Raw genomic sequence first — 16998 nt, 5'->3', positions numbered from 1 at the left:
GACAATGAGACGTGTTGAGAATGACAATGAGCTTGTCAGGATGCAAGAGCTGCTTAGTGACAGTGATGCATGACCAAACACCCTCAAAGCGTCCCAAATCACAGTGAAGCACAGCATACAGTCATGCACTTCAAAGGATATCCCAAAAATAAGTGAAACTATCTTCATTTGGTTCGCCAATTCAAAGTACAGGCTGAACCAATACAGGTTTCACACTGTCGGTCAGTGATTATCAAAGAATGAATGGGCTGGTGAACAGTTACCGCGACTCCCCAGAGAGGTCCACTAGGAATTTACAGTTAGTCCCAAAAGTCCTTTTCAGGGACACTTGGTCTCTGCTTGTGTGTGTGCTAGGATCTCTAGGTTTTTTTTTAAATACAATAATACAGATTAGATTAAAAACTCTATTCACACTGTCCCCATTTTAGGAAACAATAAATTCAATGGACATCAATACAGTACAGTGTTCATGTATTCCCTTCCTGTTCTTATTCATCAAGTTAGGATTTGAGAAGTGAGTCCCATAAACTGTGTTTAATGTGTTTCACAGCTCTAATCAGAAACCTACTGATCACCTGAAGTCTGCTCAGTGGCGACATCTGGTGGCGACACGTCAATCCTGCAGGTTCTGGTCAGCTCTCGTTGTGAATGAGAAGATGAGCAGCTCTTACATAACTAGGTGTCGCTCTACATAACTACATCACTCTAGGTGTCGATGCGAGCAAACCTATTTGCTCGCATCGACACCTCGAGCGATGTGGTTGAATGATTTTAGACAAAGTCCCTGTGTTTTTATTTTATGTTTAGGTTTTCAGTGATTCTTATTTGCGTAAAAAGTGTGAATAAAGCCTAAATTTATTGTGAAAAGAACAAACAAAAATGCCGTAAGTTGTAGTATTAGCTGTTTTTCATGCAAATATCCATGACTCAATTACCCCTTTAAAAAAAATAAAATAATCCAATTAAGTTCTTGCTTTACCTCCAGGTTAATGTGTTAACGTCTCACTCGTGTCCTGACTTACATTGACCAGTAGAGGGCAGTGTCTATGCAGGAGAGGAGCTCCTGTGGAGGAAGAGGAGGATGTCCTGTCCTTAGATGCACTGCAGCGTTGCATTCCTGATTTCAATGTCAGCCATGGGCCATTCATGACCATCAGAATGCTTGACTCAGCAACAATTAATCAAGGTTAATCAAAAAAAATGTGAGTCTGTGACAAGTGGAAGGAGTGAAATGTTATTAAGGAACAACTTTGCGTGAAGCCTGTAAGTGGTATGAGACATTCTAACAACCAGCCTTGCACACAACTCACACCTTAGAGTCTTAAAAGAGGAAGAAATACAACGAAAAGGTGCTAAAATATGTTGCCAGCTGCAGAAAACACAACAGATAACAAATGGACCTAACATTGGTCAGTGTCTTCATCTTCATCACCTGCTGGATGTGTTGTTCATCCTCACAATAGAATCTAACTGCCCGACTCATATTTCACCCGCCGTGCCTTCATAAGCTTCACATGCAGCGGCGATTATCATTTTAATTGCAGACGGTGCTTATAATAATCCGGCTGTTATCATGCTCATGGAAGTATGCGCGCACTATCCCCTCACCCGAGCACCTGCTCCCCCCCACAAGATAAAGATGGCCTTCACATAGACGGAGCATTAAACAACACCAGCAGACTGTGTGCGCTGCAGCAGCAGCCGTTCACTTTTTAATGAAAGCATGTTATTGCTTATTAGTGTGTGTGTGTGCATACAGCTGCACGTACATGGAAAATTAATGAGAAGAACAACAAAATGGAATGAAAGCATGATTACGACACGCAAAACTGTTGTCAGCCAAAGATTCACACACGATGTATCTCATCCTGGGAATGAATGAGAAGATAATCATGAACAACTGAGAGTGAGATTCACCCAATTTCATTACCGCTAACGCACAGGTTTCACCTTTACATTTAACATGTGCTGCAATGGGTTCTTTAAGAACATAATGGGTTCTTTAAGAACTTAATGGACAGCCAGGCTTTTGACTTGGAGTCTCTCATAAACAAGAGACAGTGAATGAACACGTGTGTTTAGCAGAATAAAACTCTTTTCACCCATTAAACCAGTTGGAAAGAGATCTCCATCACATGAACCATTCAACACTTAACAGGCCAGTGTAAGAATAATTTTAATTCCTTTGGTGTCTGCAAAACAATGTGCATCTTCACAACATTTAGAAGATGTACCTACACCCATCAGAACCCAACACAAATAATAGTTTTAAAAAGACGTTAGGTGGATTAAAAACACTACAAAGTACCAAATTCACAGTAAGTATAGCGCGAGTTACAGCGACACGGAGGCACGGATGACACGGATTCACAGGACGATGAACGCAGCTCAGCGGGGAGGGATGGTCAGCTGATGTGAAGCGGGAAGGGAAACAAAGAGAAGCTAAGAACACATGTATGAAGTAGAAGACAACCTACGCAGTCAAATCACCCAACAAACGGGTCCAACGCTTGCTGTGACATACAAAAAAATATGAATAATGTAAAGAAAAGGGGAGAAAAAATGCATAAAAAAAAGAAGAAAATTCACTCAGAATGTTGTGGAAACACCATATTAATATAATTCAACACACATCATCAAAACTATCTCACCAAATAACAAAGAACATTGTTTTTTTTCTCTCCTGGAACTAGTAAACTGCTGGAACTGAACACGCTTGTGTGCACTCCCTCTTTTCTCTTTTTGTTTAAGCTCTACAGCATCTGCATGTTGAGGCACTTGGAAAGAATATGATTGTACTGTGTGGAGTATATTATGTACATTTGTTTTGTTTTTTTACGCTCCGTCCAAAACTAACGTTGTGCTTTAACCTCACAGATCTACAAACACACATCACCACGGTCAACATGATCCCCATATTCACTCGCACGAGCTGAGAGAGGAACAGCGAGGAGGAGGAGGAGGAGGAGAAGAAAAAACGCATTAGCAGTGCAGTCAATCTACAAAAATATTATTAGCTCATGATGTGGCCGCGATTACGCAGTTACTGATTCCAGATCAGTGTTTTCAGCTGCGAGGAGGGGCTGGTGACTTTGACCCTGTAATCTCTGGCACCGGATCGAAAAGCCAGACGCTGATCGGCCCCGACAGGAATTCACCCGAGGCCGCCGAGGAGGGCAGCGCAAGAAGAGAAGAAGAAGAAAAAAAAAGGGTTTTTTGCTTTCTTCCCCCTTGTGCTTCTCCAAAAAGCATCCCGACTCTCACGTCGTTAAAAACAAAAGAAGAAACAAGGAAAAGGAAGAAACAAAAGCACCCTATGTAGTCTGGAGTCTTCCCTTTAAATTATATACATGAGACACTCACAACAAAAAGCTCATTTATCAACCGGATCACGACAACTACGAATGCTACGTTTCATTTGAAAAGAGGAGGGGGGTAAAAGATGAGTGATAATATTCCCAGTCAAACATCATTTAGTGGACTTCCAAGTGACAAACAGCTCGCACACACCAGGTATCACACAACAACACCCTCAGGTCACTGGTCCCACGCTAACACGATACGCCACATTTTAAAGAGAACGATTCGGTTTCAGCCAACGACGAGCCGCAGGCTGCAGGGGCCGCAGGCTGCAGGGGCCGCAGGGCCGTCCCGCAGGGGCCGGAGGGTCCGCAGGGCCGGAGGCTGCAGGCTGCAGGCCGTCCTGCAGGCCGTCCTGCTAGGGGAGGCTGGAAATGTCCCGTTTGGGAGGCGGACCACCTGGTTTACAGGCGGCACCGTTGGCTTTGTCCTCAAACACCAGGACTCTGTGGAGAAAGAGAGAGAGAGAGAGAGAGAGTGTGGAGGGAGAGGGGGAGAGAGCGAGAATGTGGAGGGAGAGAGCAAGAGAGAAGGTGGAGTTGGAGAGAGGGAGAGAGAGAAGGGGAAGGGAGAGAGGTAGAGAGAAAGTGACATAGAAGGGGAGGGAGGGTGAGAGAGAGAGAGAAAGATAGATAGAGAGAGGGAGAGAGAGAGAGGGAGAAGGGAGAGGGAGAGAGAGGGATCATGAAATAACAAAACAAAAGCAAATTAATTCAAAATAAACAACACACATGTACAATATTGACGACGTGTGTAGAGTGAAAGCAACATTTTAATCTCTCTCTCTCTCTCTCTCTCTCTCTCTCTCTCTCTCTCTCTCTCTCTCTCTCTCTCTCTCTCTCTCTCTCTCTCTCTCTCTCTCTCTCTCTCTCTCTCTCTCTCTCCTCTCTCTCTCTCTCTCTCTCTCTCTCTCTCTCTCTCTCTCTCTCTCACAGAATCTCTCTGTTTGTGTTGTGAGTCTTCATGACGTCATCTGGTTGTGACAAGCGCTCCAAAAGTACAACTAGTATAGAAGACGCCCGACTAACAACATGGAAAAAAACATAAATATAAATCACATACTAAAGGAAAGTGTGCAGCAGTTATTAAGCGTTGTTGTTGTTGTTGTTGTTGTTGTTGTGTGCACGTTTTTATGAGGGTGTTAACTGACTGTTTATCTTCATTATCACTTCATATACTGACTCTTTCCATCATTACGAGACTCATTTTTAAGTCTGTTAAAAAAGGCAGAAAACTACATGAAAAGTTAGAATTTCCAAAAGCCCAAGCTTCCACATTTATATCTAAACGATGGAAACTTCATCTTGTTGTTGCAACGAAGAGAAATGTGAGCGTAAACTAGGAAGAGAGAAGGTTGTAAAAGGAGGCAAGAACAAGCAAAGTGCAAAACAACAGGCGCAGGAATGTAGGCGGGATAATCAGCTGCTGGAGGGAAACACAGCGGCGGTTTGGGCCTCGGCGTATTAGCAAGGAAAGGAATGAAAGGAGCCCACAAAAGGGCACAAGTGGCCACGGCTGCCCGGCGTGAGCGAGCGAGCGGCCGGCCGGCGGCGACTTTACTTTCCCTTTTTGGAAAAACTCCCGCAAAGCTCCCCGCTAAGCTCATCAGGAGCGGTGATCCCCTGACGCCCAAACCGGCACATCGGCGGCTCAAGATCACGGCCGATCGCCCGTCTGTCCGTTCGTCCGTCCGTCCAGCGTCCCACACACGCTGGTGTCAATGCATGACTCATTATGGGATGTACAGGGTTGTTTTTGTGTGTTGCACACACACAGTGATGCGATGTCAGTAGATATGTCTTCATTTCGTGGAGAAAAAAGTGGATCTTTTTTCGGTGTAAATCCGTAATTTTATAGTCAAACTGTTGCTACGTGTTCATCAAACGCTAGGAAACTAAATAAATATGAAATATAAAATCTGTAAAGCTTAATCATAATGTAAAATATTGGTCAAACAAAGTAGAGAGTGACTTTCTCCAGAGAGCTTCCCTAAACTCCTGGAGCCTGACCTCAATCATTTTCCTCCGATTGTAACTACATCAATTGTTGTTGTGCCAAATGCATTGAATAACACTATTCTAGAGCTCATTGTACCCTCAACTAGCCCCTCCCCCTCCCCTCTTTCTCCCTCTCTTTCTCTCCTCACTTCAAGAGACAAAAACAGCAGAACACAAGAGCGGCGTTGTAGACTGTTGCATCATCAGAGGGCGAGGAAGAGGAGGAGATAGAGCAAGATCCTCTGTGTAGGTAACCTACACCCTGTGACCACACACACACACACACACACACACACACACACACACACACTACAGAACCTTAGTAGCCAATTGCAGCTCTCCTTTCTTCTAAGTGTGCAACATTGAGCACAGTGATTTTCACGAGAGGAAATTAATGTAATAAAACATATCAAGAGAACATTTCAACGCGTCGAAGAGAAAATGTTGACATTATGAAATGAACTCTTTATTTGTTTCTTCAGTAAAATACGGAGACGTTCTCACCACTGCAGGCCCGCAGAGAACGAGGCATGCACCAAACAGCCGCTGTGGGATTATGGGATATATTGTTTTGAGGGCAAAAGGAGGAGAAGTTATGTGTTTCCTCTGCGTGGCGTTTTGGGGATTATGAGGATTTGTCTACTAAAAAAAAGGGTCCAGGCAGTTTAGTGCCGCGTTCAGCCGGCTTTACGGCGGCAGACGCCGGCCGACGCGCTCCAGAGGAGCCGGAAGCGCGTCACCGAGTCCATCGGGGGGAACACCGGACCGTCACGGCGCCACCGCGGGACGATTTCCTCGACAGAACCTCGCACGATTTTGTTTTCCCGCCGGTTCCCGCGTGACCGTCGGTGGTTAATCTGCCTGTAATCAGTTACCTAAGCGCCTGATCCCCAGCTGAGGATAAGGGATGGGTTGACTATGGATAGGCTTACGTAGGTGGGGTTTGTTGCCATGGAGAGTGGCGGCTAATCTAGCGCGCGGGCGGTGACATCGTTCTGAAGGAAGAGGCAGAAAAGGCTGACGCGGCACATGGTGCACATCCTCCCCCCTCAGACTCACATGCTCACACACAATGAACCAGCAGAGGGTCTATAGACACAAGGAACTACACACACACACACACACACACACACACACACACACTTACAGTTTGAGCACGGCCGACCGCTTGCCCAGCATCATCTTGACGAAGTCCCTGTAGTTGATGGTGTTGCTGCTGCCGCCGCCCGTCACCTCCACGATCATCTTTTTCAACTCCAGGTGGGTCTTGGGCACGCCCAGCTTCTCCATCATGAGCTTCAGACCCATCATGTCTGAGAGAAGAGCACAGCAGACGATCAGATCTCCGCACTTCGGTCGTCTTACGCGTCTCCGGGAGGAGATTCAACGCCTGAGAAGACGCCGACGGCCTCGCGTTTTCTACGGAAAGCCTGCGTCACGTGATGCGGTCGCGCGTTTTGAAAGATGTTAAAAGGCAAATATACAGGTTCTGATCTAAAGATGATTTGAGTTGCATTGTGGGAAATGTAGGGTCTGGTGAGTGTTTGGAGCGTCACCGATTCTTGGGGCTAAAGCGTCATCGCTGAAATAAACCGTCAGAAAAAGGCCTGAAGAAATCCAAGATACCCTGGATCTGATTGGTATTGACCTAATAAAGTTTGCAATGTCCTTTAATTAAGTTTTTAAGTCCAGATTTGAACCCATCTGCTCGTATTCTCACCGGGGTTAGCACTAAACTCAAAGCAGCGGACGCTGATGGGAGCGTAATCAGTTTTAAAGGTGTTTGGTTAGAAAACAATCAAAACGCGGGCGAAAGCACGCGATTAAAACTCAAGCAATCGTCGGCAACCCGTCCCGGTAGTTGTTGACATAAGTCAGATTGACCAAGCAGTTCGTCTCGCCGCTGACGTCGTGTCATAAATGGACAATTAGCCGCTCGTCTCGGGACCTGCAGACAGACGCCATCTCTGCTGCTGCCGCCTCACATCTGCTCGGGACCGCTCACACGTGTCTCACTTTACATACACACACACACGCACACACACACACACACACACACACCCCGGTGCTCACGCTGTCCAGACAATACACACAGTATTAATTACTGCTCCCTCAGTGGCTTCCCCCCCCTCCTCTCGTGTGCAAGTTGGTGTTTTCGTGCCGCTAATACTCACCAATCTCTCCTTGGTCGTTGAGGTCAAACTCTGAATATTTGTCTGCAGAAAAACAAAAACACACACACACGCGCGGAGAGATCGTTACACACCACGTCACACAAAGAACAACATTTTTTTTCAACGAGCACCTGGCAGCTCACGAGTCAGGAGAGAAAGTGTCGCTTTATTACAACCGCTGTCCAGGGTTCTGACACACACACACACACACACACACAGCTGCTGACGACAGGTGCGTTGCGTGTGTGTGTGTGTGTTTTGAGGAAAGCAGGCCCGAGGGCAGCTGGGTGGGGTTGAGACATCTGAGACGGGTGTAAAAGTTGAGAGGGTCAGGAAGCTAAAGAGAAGTTTCAAACTGCAGAAATCACAAAGACCCTCGGGGGGATGAAAAGCGCGACAACGTTCCCTCGCTCAAAAAGAAACTTCCGAACAGATAACACACGTATTAACTACCGGGAAATAACTCAAAGTACTAAAAGAAGGCTCTGCTTCTAACAGCAAAGAGCAAAGTACAGGACATTTACTCACAAAGCTTTAACGGACAGCAAAGTGATGCTTTCCCTCCACAAGAGAGAAGAAACCGATATTACTCAGAGCGTTCAAACTATTCCTTTCATATGAAATATGAACTATTTTACGCAACACCTGAGTTATGATTCCAATGTGATATCTGGGCTTTAGTTTTAAAATATTTAAACTTTAAATGAGTGCAGGCTGAAACTAAAAAGCTTTCACGAGCTCGCTGAAAGGTTTTTTAGATTTTGCTATTAATGTTTAAACATCAAAACGTCAACTCAAGTAATAATATTCTTATTTTCCTCTGAAGGGGTCGACGACGACTCCGACTACTTTCGTTTGTCATGCGCTTCAGGTTCATTACTTTTGAAATCTTTAGAGATGAGTTTTATACATAATATTAGTCAAGTCAAATATAAACTTCCCTCCGTTTCCACCGCAGTTCATTTGGAGCGAACTTTAATAACTTTAATAACTTGGTTTGTCTGCCACGCTGTTATTCTGTGCACAACGACAACACAGATGGAGAGTAACTAAAACATCCTCGTGGATATAAAAGCTCATTTTTAAACACGCTGTGGCAAACCAATGGCTGACATTTTTACCCGCTTCTCCCTAAATTTCACTTCTCTTTTGTCCAAAGGAACACTTTGGTCAGATTACACATGCTATTTCTGTCCCACACTGGAAGCTGTGTGTGTGTGTGTGTGTGTGTGTGTGTGTGTGTGTGTGTGTGTGGATAGGAAGAGAGAGGGGACTGTGTTCGCTGTGTGAACCATACCATAGGGAACAGGACAGGACAATGCTAACCCTGTTTGTAAACTCTGAGAAGGGGGCCTCCACACACCATGCATGCACACACACACACACACACACACACACACACACACACACACACACGTTCTTGAGTGGGCCACTTGTCGCCGAGCAGCCTGTTGATCATCTGCAGTCGCAGAAACTGTCTGAACAGAAGCGTCTCAGTGTTTCCTCCTGACACACATTCCTCCAGCCGCTTCTCTTCCACCTCCATCACTAACTTTATTGTTGTTGTTTTATTGTTTTGACGGCGAGTTTGACTGCCCGGCTCATGTGAGGGTTTTTTTTTTTCCCCATTACAAAAAACAACCTTGCCGACAAACTCTTTGACCCAGACGATGACTTCCTCTGCTCCATCGGCCAACACACACACACACACTGCGCCGTCAACACTGACTACACATCAGGAGCACTTTTTCCACATTTTTAGACGTACAACATAACTTTGTGCTTTCTCACTCAGACACTTCCACACAAAGAAGGTATTAAATCTCAGAAGAAGTGATGTCATGACGGCAGAATGAGAAGCGGCTTCCTGAACAGCTCACTCCTCACTCATGACCCAAGCTCTGCTCCTCCATTTATTCTCCTTTATATTAACAAAAAAACAACAACTATTGTGTGAAAATGTGTCCGACATCGTGGCGATAATCAGACTACCTTCAGGTTGACCTGCGGGTGAGCCGCCTCTACTTTTCCTAAACGTGCAAAAACTCAACGTTCCTCGACAGCGTCATTAAAACCACGTCAACGTGTGATGTCGTCGATCGATCACATCGCGGCTCCGACCGCCATCGTTGACAGTTACATCCCAATAAAGTCTAAAATCAATATTAATCAAATCAGCTACTTTAAAGAGGCGATAAAACGCTGCGTCTCAGCGTAATTATCCTCCTCAAAGGTTACAGATTGGATTTAATTAATATATATTCCTACATTACTCTGAATTCTTTTGGTTGTTTTATTGACAATAATGGTGACGCACTTCGGCCACATGATAACTATTAAAACAAAGGAAATACTAACCCCCAAATGAATCATTTGAAATAAGACAAATGATATTTTATATATTAAGGATATATATATTATTAGCAGTATTCACTGTGGTGGTGACTGCAGTGGCGTTGACGTGCTCGGTGGTTAGAGAGCGCTGCGTTTCGCTGCGTGACCTCTGGGTCACCAGGACAGGAGGGAACAGAAGGGGGAAAGATGGAAATAAAAAGGAGAGCAATCCTCTCAGGACCCGGGTGTCGGGTCCTCTGTCTGTTTTCCTATATCACTGCTCCATTTCCTCCAGCAGGCAGAGAGAAAGTAGGACAAGCGAGCAGGTTCTCTCTCTCATGCCCTCTATTCCAACTAATATCCTCATGGTAGTTATTCCATCGCAGATAGAAGAAAACTCTCCGCACACACACACACACACACACACACACGTGGGTGAAATCAAAAGGTAATGTGGGAGGAGTTATTTGGCATAATAATGCAATTGTGTTTCCGTAATCTGCTCCCAGCAGCAGTGATTGTGTTCTGCTCCCAGGAGCTAGGAGTTTAGATCTGAATATTGAAACAACAAGCCGGAGGAACGCCCCAGCACATTCCTGCAGGCCCTCCGAGGACTTGGCCTCGCAAACCTCTTTAGGAATCTCGGCAGTCTGTTTCCCACAGAGAAACACAGAACGCTGCGTGTGTGTGTGTGTGTGTGTGTGTGTGTGTGTACAAACAAATATTGGAGGCAAAGACAAAAGCCAGATGAGACTGACACTCCCTCACATAGATACTGAAACTCCCCCTCAAAAGAAGGAGGGCTGGATTTGCTTACTTTTGAGCCCTTCCAATTTCTCGGGCAGGTCCTCTTCATCCCTGTATTTCTGGTCTTCCAGGTATTCCTGAAAAGGAGGGGAAGGGGTGAACAAAACTTGTTTCACGTGTTGGACTGAAACCCCCTGAAAATCAGATGTGAGCCCGATTTAAAGGGGAAAAGAAGCCCAAACACAAAAAGCGAGAACAGGACGTCCATTAACCTGATTGTGTTCTGTCGAGATGTGTCAACAACAACAAAAAAAGTGCAGAGCGATGACTCACAACAAGATGTTCATCCTCGCTGCGGTGACATCAAGGTGCTCGTTAAGTGGAACACCACACAAGGGCGCCCACGAGGAACAGTGTGTTTTTTCTCTAATGAAACTATAATGACGCACTCGGCCGCGTGGGAGTCAGCCGCAGTCGATACGCGGGAACAGAAGAGACAAAGAAGCAGGTCGCTCTCCCGCTTTGACCTCCGAACGGGCGAAGAGGAACGAGCGGACGGGCCGTCAGGGACGCCTGACTCAGCCTCGCCTCCGAGGAATGTCCTCTCGCGGCCGCCGTGCATCCTGAATGCATGTATGCGCGGGTATGTTTTTGGAGAAGTGCAGTAGCGTCACCACAGAGAGTGTATCGCGACGCTCGGGGGTCAAACACTGGGCGGCCCCCTGCTCTGGAGCGTCGTCTTTCCAATGTGAAACTATCACTACGTTGTTTATCTTTAGGGTTTGGCCGATAACATGTTCACCAGCTCAAGCACGGTGTCTTATCCCGGCTGGTTTTGTCCCACTAACTCTGACATTCTTCATCATTTTAGGCCCTTCCTTTTGCTCAATTACCTCCACCGTTGGAGGAGGTGGAGGGAAATTTGTTTCCGGTTTAGCTGTTCAGGAATTAGAGGGGTTGGGGGGTGGGAGAGATTGTTTCTCTGGCGAACAAATGAGGGATTTAACAAATTAAAACGGGTAAATCTCACGAAGGAGTGGAGAGCGATGTGACAGGCGCTCCGGGCCGCGACCTGGTTTCCATGAGAGAGCCGGAGAGGAGGTAAAAAAGGAGGGAATCAGAGATTATACACTCAGACATGCAGTTAACACACACGCACCCGCAAACACACACACACACACACACACACACACTTAATCTGAGCAACTGAACGTTACTTCAGAGTTATCAGATGAAGAGGGAGGGAGAGAGGCCCCATTAGGAGACAAAGGGCTCACACACACACACACACACTCACACACACACACACACACACACACACACACACACACACACACACACACACACACACACAGATCGATAGGGTCACTGGTGTGACGGAATGCAGCCGTTCAACAAGTGCTACAAGTCTGCAGAGGACAAGTCGATCAAATGCATGAACGCATCGCTGTGGTCAATACCGTTTAACGCGCGTTGCGTTCAGGGAACTCATAGTTCACGACTCCGCTGGGGACGGGGCACACGTTCAAAAACAATGCCCCACGTCGGGGTCAGGTGTGTGTACGTGTGCGTGTACGTGTGTGTGTGTGTGTGCACGTTCAAATATAAGACACGCTGACGGACTGGAAAGGAAAGAGAAACGTGCGGCATACCTTGTTTATTTCCTCCAGTTTGGACCGTTGCTGCTCCTTCAACAGTCCGAAGACTTTCCCTCCTGCACAAAAATAATAAATAAATGAAATCCCGTTATGATATAATATAATATAACACCGACAGAGGCTTAGCTTGGCCGGTAGCCGGGGTCGGCCTGCTGATGCTCTATTGTAGAGACTCAACGCGTTTAGCTCGCTGCTGACAGAAGAAGATGCCCGAGATACACACATACACACTCACTCACTCACACACACACACACACAAAGACAAAGCAGTCCGCTGTCTCCGTTATTTATTACCTTGTACGTTTGAAGGCATCCCGGAGTTTATCTGCGGGCTGTAAGTCCAGAGAATAATTTACTATCCGAGCCAGAAGGCTACCGCAACTGTCCGCCGGGGCGATCCTGCTGCTCTCCGTTAGGAACTGGGCTGAGCGGGTCACTAGGTACCGCTGTCAAGTCGGACGCAATCAGAGAAGGAACATCCGGTCAATATTTCCAAAATAAGCTCTCGGCGTCCCCCGAAAACACGAATCCAGTCCTAAATTAACTTTACGTATATGTTCATGCTGCCACTACTTTTACAACTCACTTTTGTTGAATGCGGGGCTTTTACTTGTCACAGAGTATTTCGTCGCCGTGCTGATAGTATTTTATTGTGCCTTTACCGTCGTTAAAATATTTGAGCATTTGCTCCACAACTAAATACTGTTCATTTATAAAACTATATTAATAGGTACATAATAGCATTAATTAGTTGCCGAAATGGACACAGCTATTTATGCTTCTTTCTTTTTATTATATAGTTGTCAAGCTCTTATTTTGAAGACTGAAGCATCCATCTTCCGGTACGCTCTGTCCTCGTCGGTGAACGGCGCTGTTGGAGGGAACTGGGGCGCATCTTGCTCTCGCTCGCCACCATGTGGCGGACGAGGGAACTGCACGCAAACGATGGAGCGGTGCAGACAATGGCCCAGAGTCCCACGCTGCCTCCACGCTCACGCGAAGTCTGCGAGGGTTTACTTCCGTCCGGCTGTCTGTCAAAGCGTTTGAGCGTTTTATTTGAGTCCCTTGAGTCATTTTAAGCCCTTCATGAACCCTTTCCGTAAAATCCGCATTTTTTGTGTGTGCAGAATTTGCCTGAGGGAATTTACCCACAATCCATAGCAATGTGACGTTAAACACCACTAGAAGCATGGAGACGTAAAAAAAAAAGGTAATTATAAAAGGTTGCACATGTGCAGCGTGGAATATGACTTTTACTCAGAGACGTTGAGGACTAAAGATGGAACATAAAAACACAGGCAAGCAGAGTAAATGCAAGCAAAGATTATATTACACAGATTTATTAATCGCACATTTTATTTTGTGATCGAAGCTGTTTTGTGAAATACGAATACATAGATTATTTGAAATGACATCATTATCCTGGAAGTTAAACGTATAACATAAATACTTCAAATTGTACGTCATATTCATGGTCCTCGCAATCTTATTTTCACCACTTAAAGCCCTCAAAGTCTCTCACACTTAACCATTTAGGTGACGTCATTGAGCCCCTGAGGGGTTCAAGGGTTTAAAGTTGTGCGTTTATACATGCACGAGCAATTCAGTTGCAAATGTCGGGCAGGTAATAAAATCTGCGGAATAATATTGCAGCCACAAAATTCAGGGAGAAAGTAAACACACTCAATCAAGCGTGAACGGACACACACGCGTTTCAACAAACTAAATCATGTTTTTTTTAGTGGGCAGAAATACATTTCAAAGCGATAAAAGTGACACAGCCGAGTAGCTCGTATCCATATCACAACAAAGTGTTTAAATGACACAATTAAAAAGCCTGTGAATGTCTCGTGAGCGCTGTAATATGATGCCAAATCACGCAACAACGATACCATTTGTCATCATGTTGTGTGCAGATAGTTCACGTTCCCTTTGTCCAGAATGCTCCTTTGTCTCCGTGTGATTGTGCAATGACAACTTTATGCCCTGGATGAGGCTTCGTGCCTCTTAATGGGATCATTGCGGCCCAATAAAGACTCACTGGGCTCATGCAGGAAACCAGTGTTTTTGTGTTGATTGTTTACGAGAAAACCTGTTCACAAACAAAGTGTGGTGTTGTGTGTCTGCAGCTTGATGTTGTGTGTCTCCAGCTTGGTGTTGTGTGTCTGCAGCTTGATGTTGTGTGTCTGCAGCTGGATGTTGTGTGTCTGCAGCTTCATGTTTTGTGTCTGCAACTTGATGTTGTGTGTTTGCAGCTTATTTTTGTGTGTATCCAGCTGGATGTTGTGTGTCTGCAGCTTGATGTTGTGTGTCTGCAGCTTGGTGTTGTGTGTCTCCAGCTGGATGTTGTGTAACTCCAGCTTGATGTTGTGTGTCTGCAGCTTAATGTTGTGTGTCTCCAGCTGTTGATGTTGGACTGAACAACAGAGTACACACAGTTCCCAGATATGTAATATATTTTAAAGAAAACCTCATTTATGGGCGGTTTGTCACCCCCTTGTGGTCATTCATTGTATTTCTGTTGGACACTAATGAAGGCACACACTTATATATGTAAATACTGCAGAAATATGAGCTATTAACATGATGTACACATTTGTAAAAACACGTTCTAACATTTCAAGGGATATGAAATATGTTTTCCATGCCGGGTTTCTCTTTTTTCAGTTTGTTTTATTAATATAATTCAATTAAAATCTCCTCTAGCTTCAGGTCTCTATCGGATTAAAAGAGCAGAGATAAAACATTCATGAATACACCCGATTGTGGTGTAATTACTGCCCAGTACTCTCTTGGATTTATTACATCAGGCAACAGCTGTTGTATTAAGTCAACACAATCATAAACGCACACATTTGCAGTAATTGGTCAATGGGAACTATTTTAAAAGTTTAAAAAGTAAAACAATAAATTGAGTAAATAGGTCAGTCATGCACACAGATGCTCACAAGAGGAGGAATTCTATTAAATTAAACCTGTTAAAAAGACATTATATAGTATAACACCAGTAAAAAACACAGGAGATGCATTATGCAGGACATCAAATTATATACTATCATATTTGTCTGTCTGAAAGTAGCATTTAACGGTTCTCCTGCCTTTTTTTATTGTGTATTTATTGTGTTTTTGTCCTCATGGCGCTCTCTGCTCCTCTGTCTTTGATGGCGTCAACGTTCGTTCATTGTTAGTTGATACTGCACATGTTGTGTAGTTGTGAACTCGACTTGTTGCCGCTAATCCACAGTTTCAGGGTGCAGCCTCCCTCCGTCCACAAGGTGACATCATGCATATGCATGTGGTGATAACTCAGGAGCAACATTAGTACAGTCAGGAGTCGGTGAGTGACATGTTCACACGCCACATGTTACAGCAAAGAGTTGAATCTCTTACATGAATTTACATGAAACTAAACGTGCGTCGACGGGAGTCGACTTGAAAGCCGGTTCGTTTAGTTTACCTCCATGCGTTTGGCTTCATCCCCGGGAGACGCGCTCCGCGCTCTGCATCCTGATTCACATGAAAGCTCTCCTGCTCCTCCCTCATCACAGCTGAAGAGATTAGTCTGCATCATATTAATCACCAGACTCAAGCTTCTGGAGATGTGTTTTTTTTTCTCCTCGCCTTCATTAATTCAGTGCTAGATCACAGTTGCTCGTAGATACCACGGACCACGCGGTCCGGTCCTGAATTAAACTGCAAAACACTTACAAATTATAATAAGTTGCCCTCCCAGTGATTTTACAGCTATCTGGTACTTTTGTTGATGTTTTGGGCCGACGCGTTTTCCTCTTGAATAATAAAGTCTGCTGCTAACAGTTTGATTTAAATGAGACTCAATCAGCCCCGAAGCTGCGTCCGGCCTACTGATGAAGCTGCAGCAAGAGGAAGTGGAAATCAGAGTCAATATTGTTCTGGTGACTCCAACAATGAGGCATTTTAAAATGGACCAGAACAGTTTGCGCCTAGTTTCATACTGCAGATTAACTCTAATCAGGTTTCTCACTGGAAAAGTCACAAAATAAAATACCACAGGAGGTTTAGACCTTTCATTGTGCTGCTTGACACCACAATTTACAAATTAACTTACATAAACTACAGCGTCCAGCTGTTTTGGTAAAATATGTTCCCTTTTCTATGCATGTATATTTGTGACCTTTGTTTTCGGATGTAAAGATTTCCGACCGGTGTTTTTAGTTGTTGTTCTTCTCGAGTCCCTCCGGGGTCAACGGTGAACATCTGGCGCTCCGGCGCTAGAGAACGTCTGCAGCGGTGCGAAGACACGGAGGAGGCCGCGAGCCTTTTACGCCGCAGGAGCCGGCTTTGAAACAGAATAATTGGGTTTTCGACGGCCGTTTGTGTGAGGAGGTGGAACATTGACTGCAGTTTGATGTCATGCAGGTCAAGGACAATCAGACCTTTGATCTGAGGGAGGTGGAGGTGGAGGAAGAAAGAGCCAGGCCAGCTCTGCAACACCTGTACACAGGCAGATAGGAGGGATCATTCACAACCGCTGGATGGAAGAGGAGATAGCGATGGGATTTAGGTCGAGGGTTAAAGGGTAATTGCTTCCTCGGTGGGTGTCAACCCTCTTCTCACAGTGAAGAGGGTTGGGGAGTGGGAGACACGGCGCAGAGAGCAGCGTACCGAGGTCAGAGGAGGTTTCATCAGGGTCGAGGAAGTGTGAGGAAGGAATCCGGAGGAGAAAATGAGAAGCGACTGGAAAAAAGA

The 16998-nt window shown here is 45.3% G+C and overlaps 1 protein-coding gene across 1 annotated transcript; it reads right to left on the bottom strand.

Annotated features, from left to right (window-relative positions):
* Positions 1-1678: 1678 nt before the first annotated feature.
* On the bottom strand, positions 1679-12705 carry aif1l (allograft inflammatory factor 1-like). The gene is made up of 6 exons (XM_068574629.1): positions 12565-12705; positions 12265-12326; positions 10683-10749; positions 7532-7573; positions 6505-6670; positions 1679-3806 (listed from the first exon to the last, which is right to left on the bottom strand). The coding sequence occupies exons 1-6, from the start codon at positions 12581-12583 to the stop codon at positions 3719-3721; spliced, it is 444 nt and encodes a 147-aa protein (XP_068430730.1). The 5' UTR covers positions 12584-12705; the 3' UTR covers positions 1679-3718.
* Between the last annotated feature and the right edge of the window lie 4293 nt (positions 12706-16998).

This window comes from Clinocottus analis, unplaced genomic scaffold (assembly GCF_023055335.1).
Source record: "Clinocottus analis isolate CAN_PGR_092001 unplaced genomic scaffold, fCliAna1.0.p SCAF_13, whole genome shotgun sequence".
Lineage (NCBI taxonomy): Eukaryota > Metazoa > Chordata > Actinopteri > Perciformes > Cottidae > Clinocottus > Clinocottus analis.
This window is presented reverse-complemented; position numbering and strand designations above follow the sequence as displayed.

Bases quoted from the DNA above. Each gene is read 5' to 3' on its own strand.
- aif1l (XM_068574629.1), bottom strand. The intron at 10,750-12,264 runs GTATGCCGCACG...CCTCCTTTTCAG, and splicing joins AACTGGAGGAAATAAACAAG to GAATACCTGGAAGACCAGAA. The intron at 6,671-7,531 runs GTGAGTATTAGC...CTCTTCTCTCAG, and splicing joins CAACGACCAAGGAGAGATTG to ACATGATGGGTCTGAAGCTC.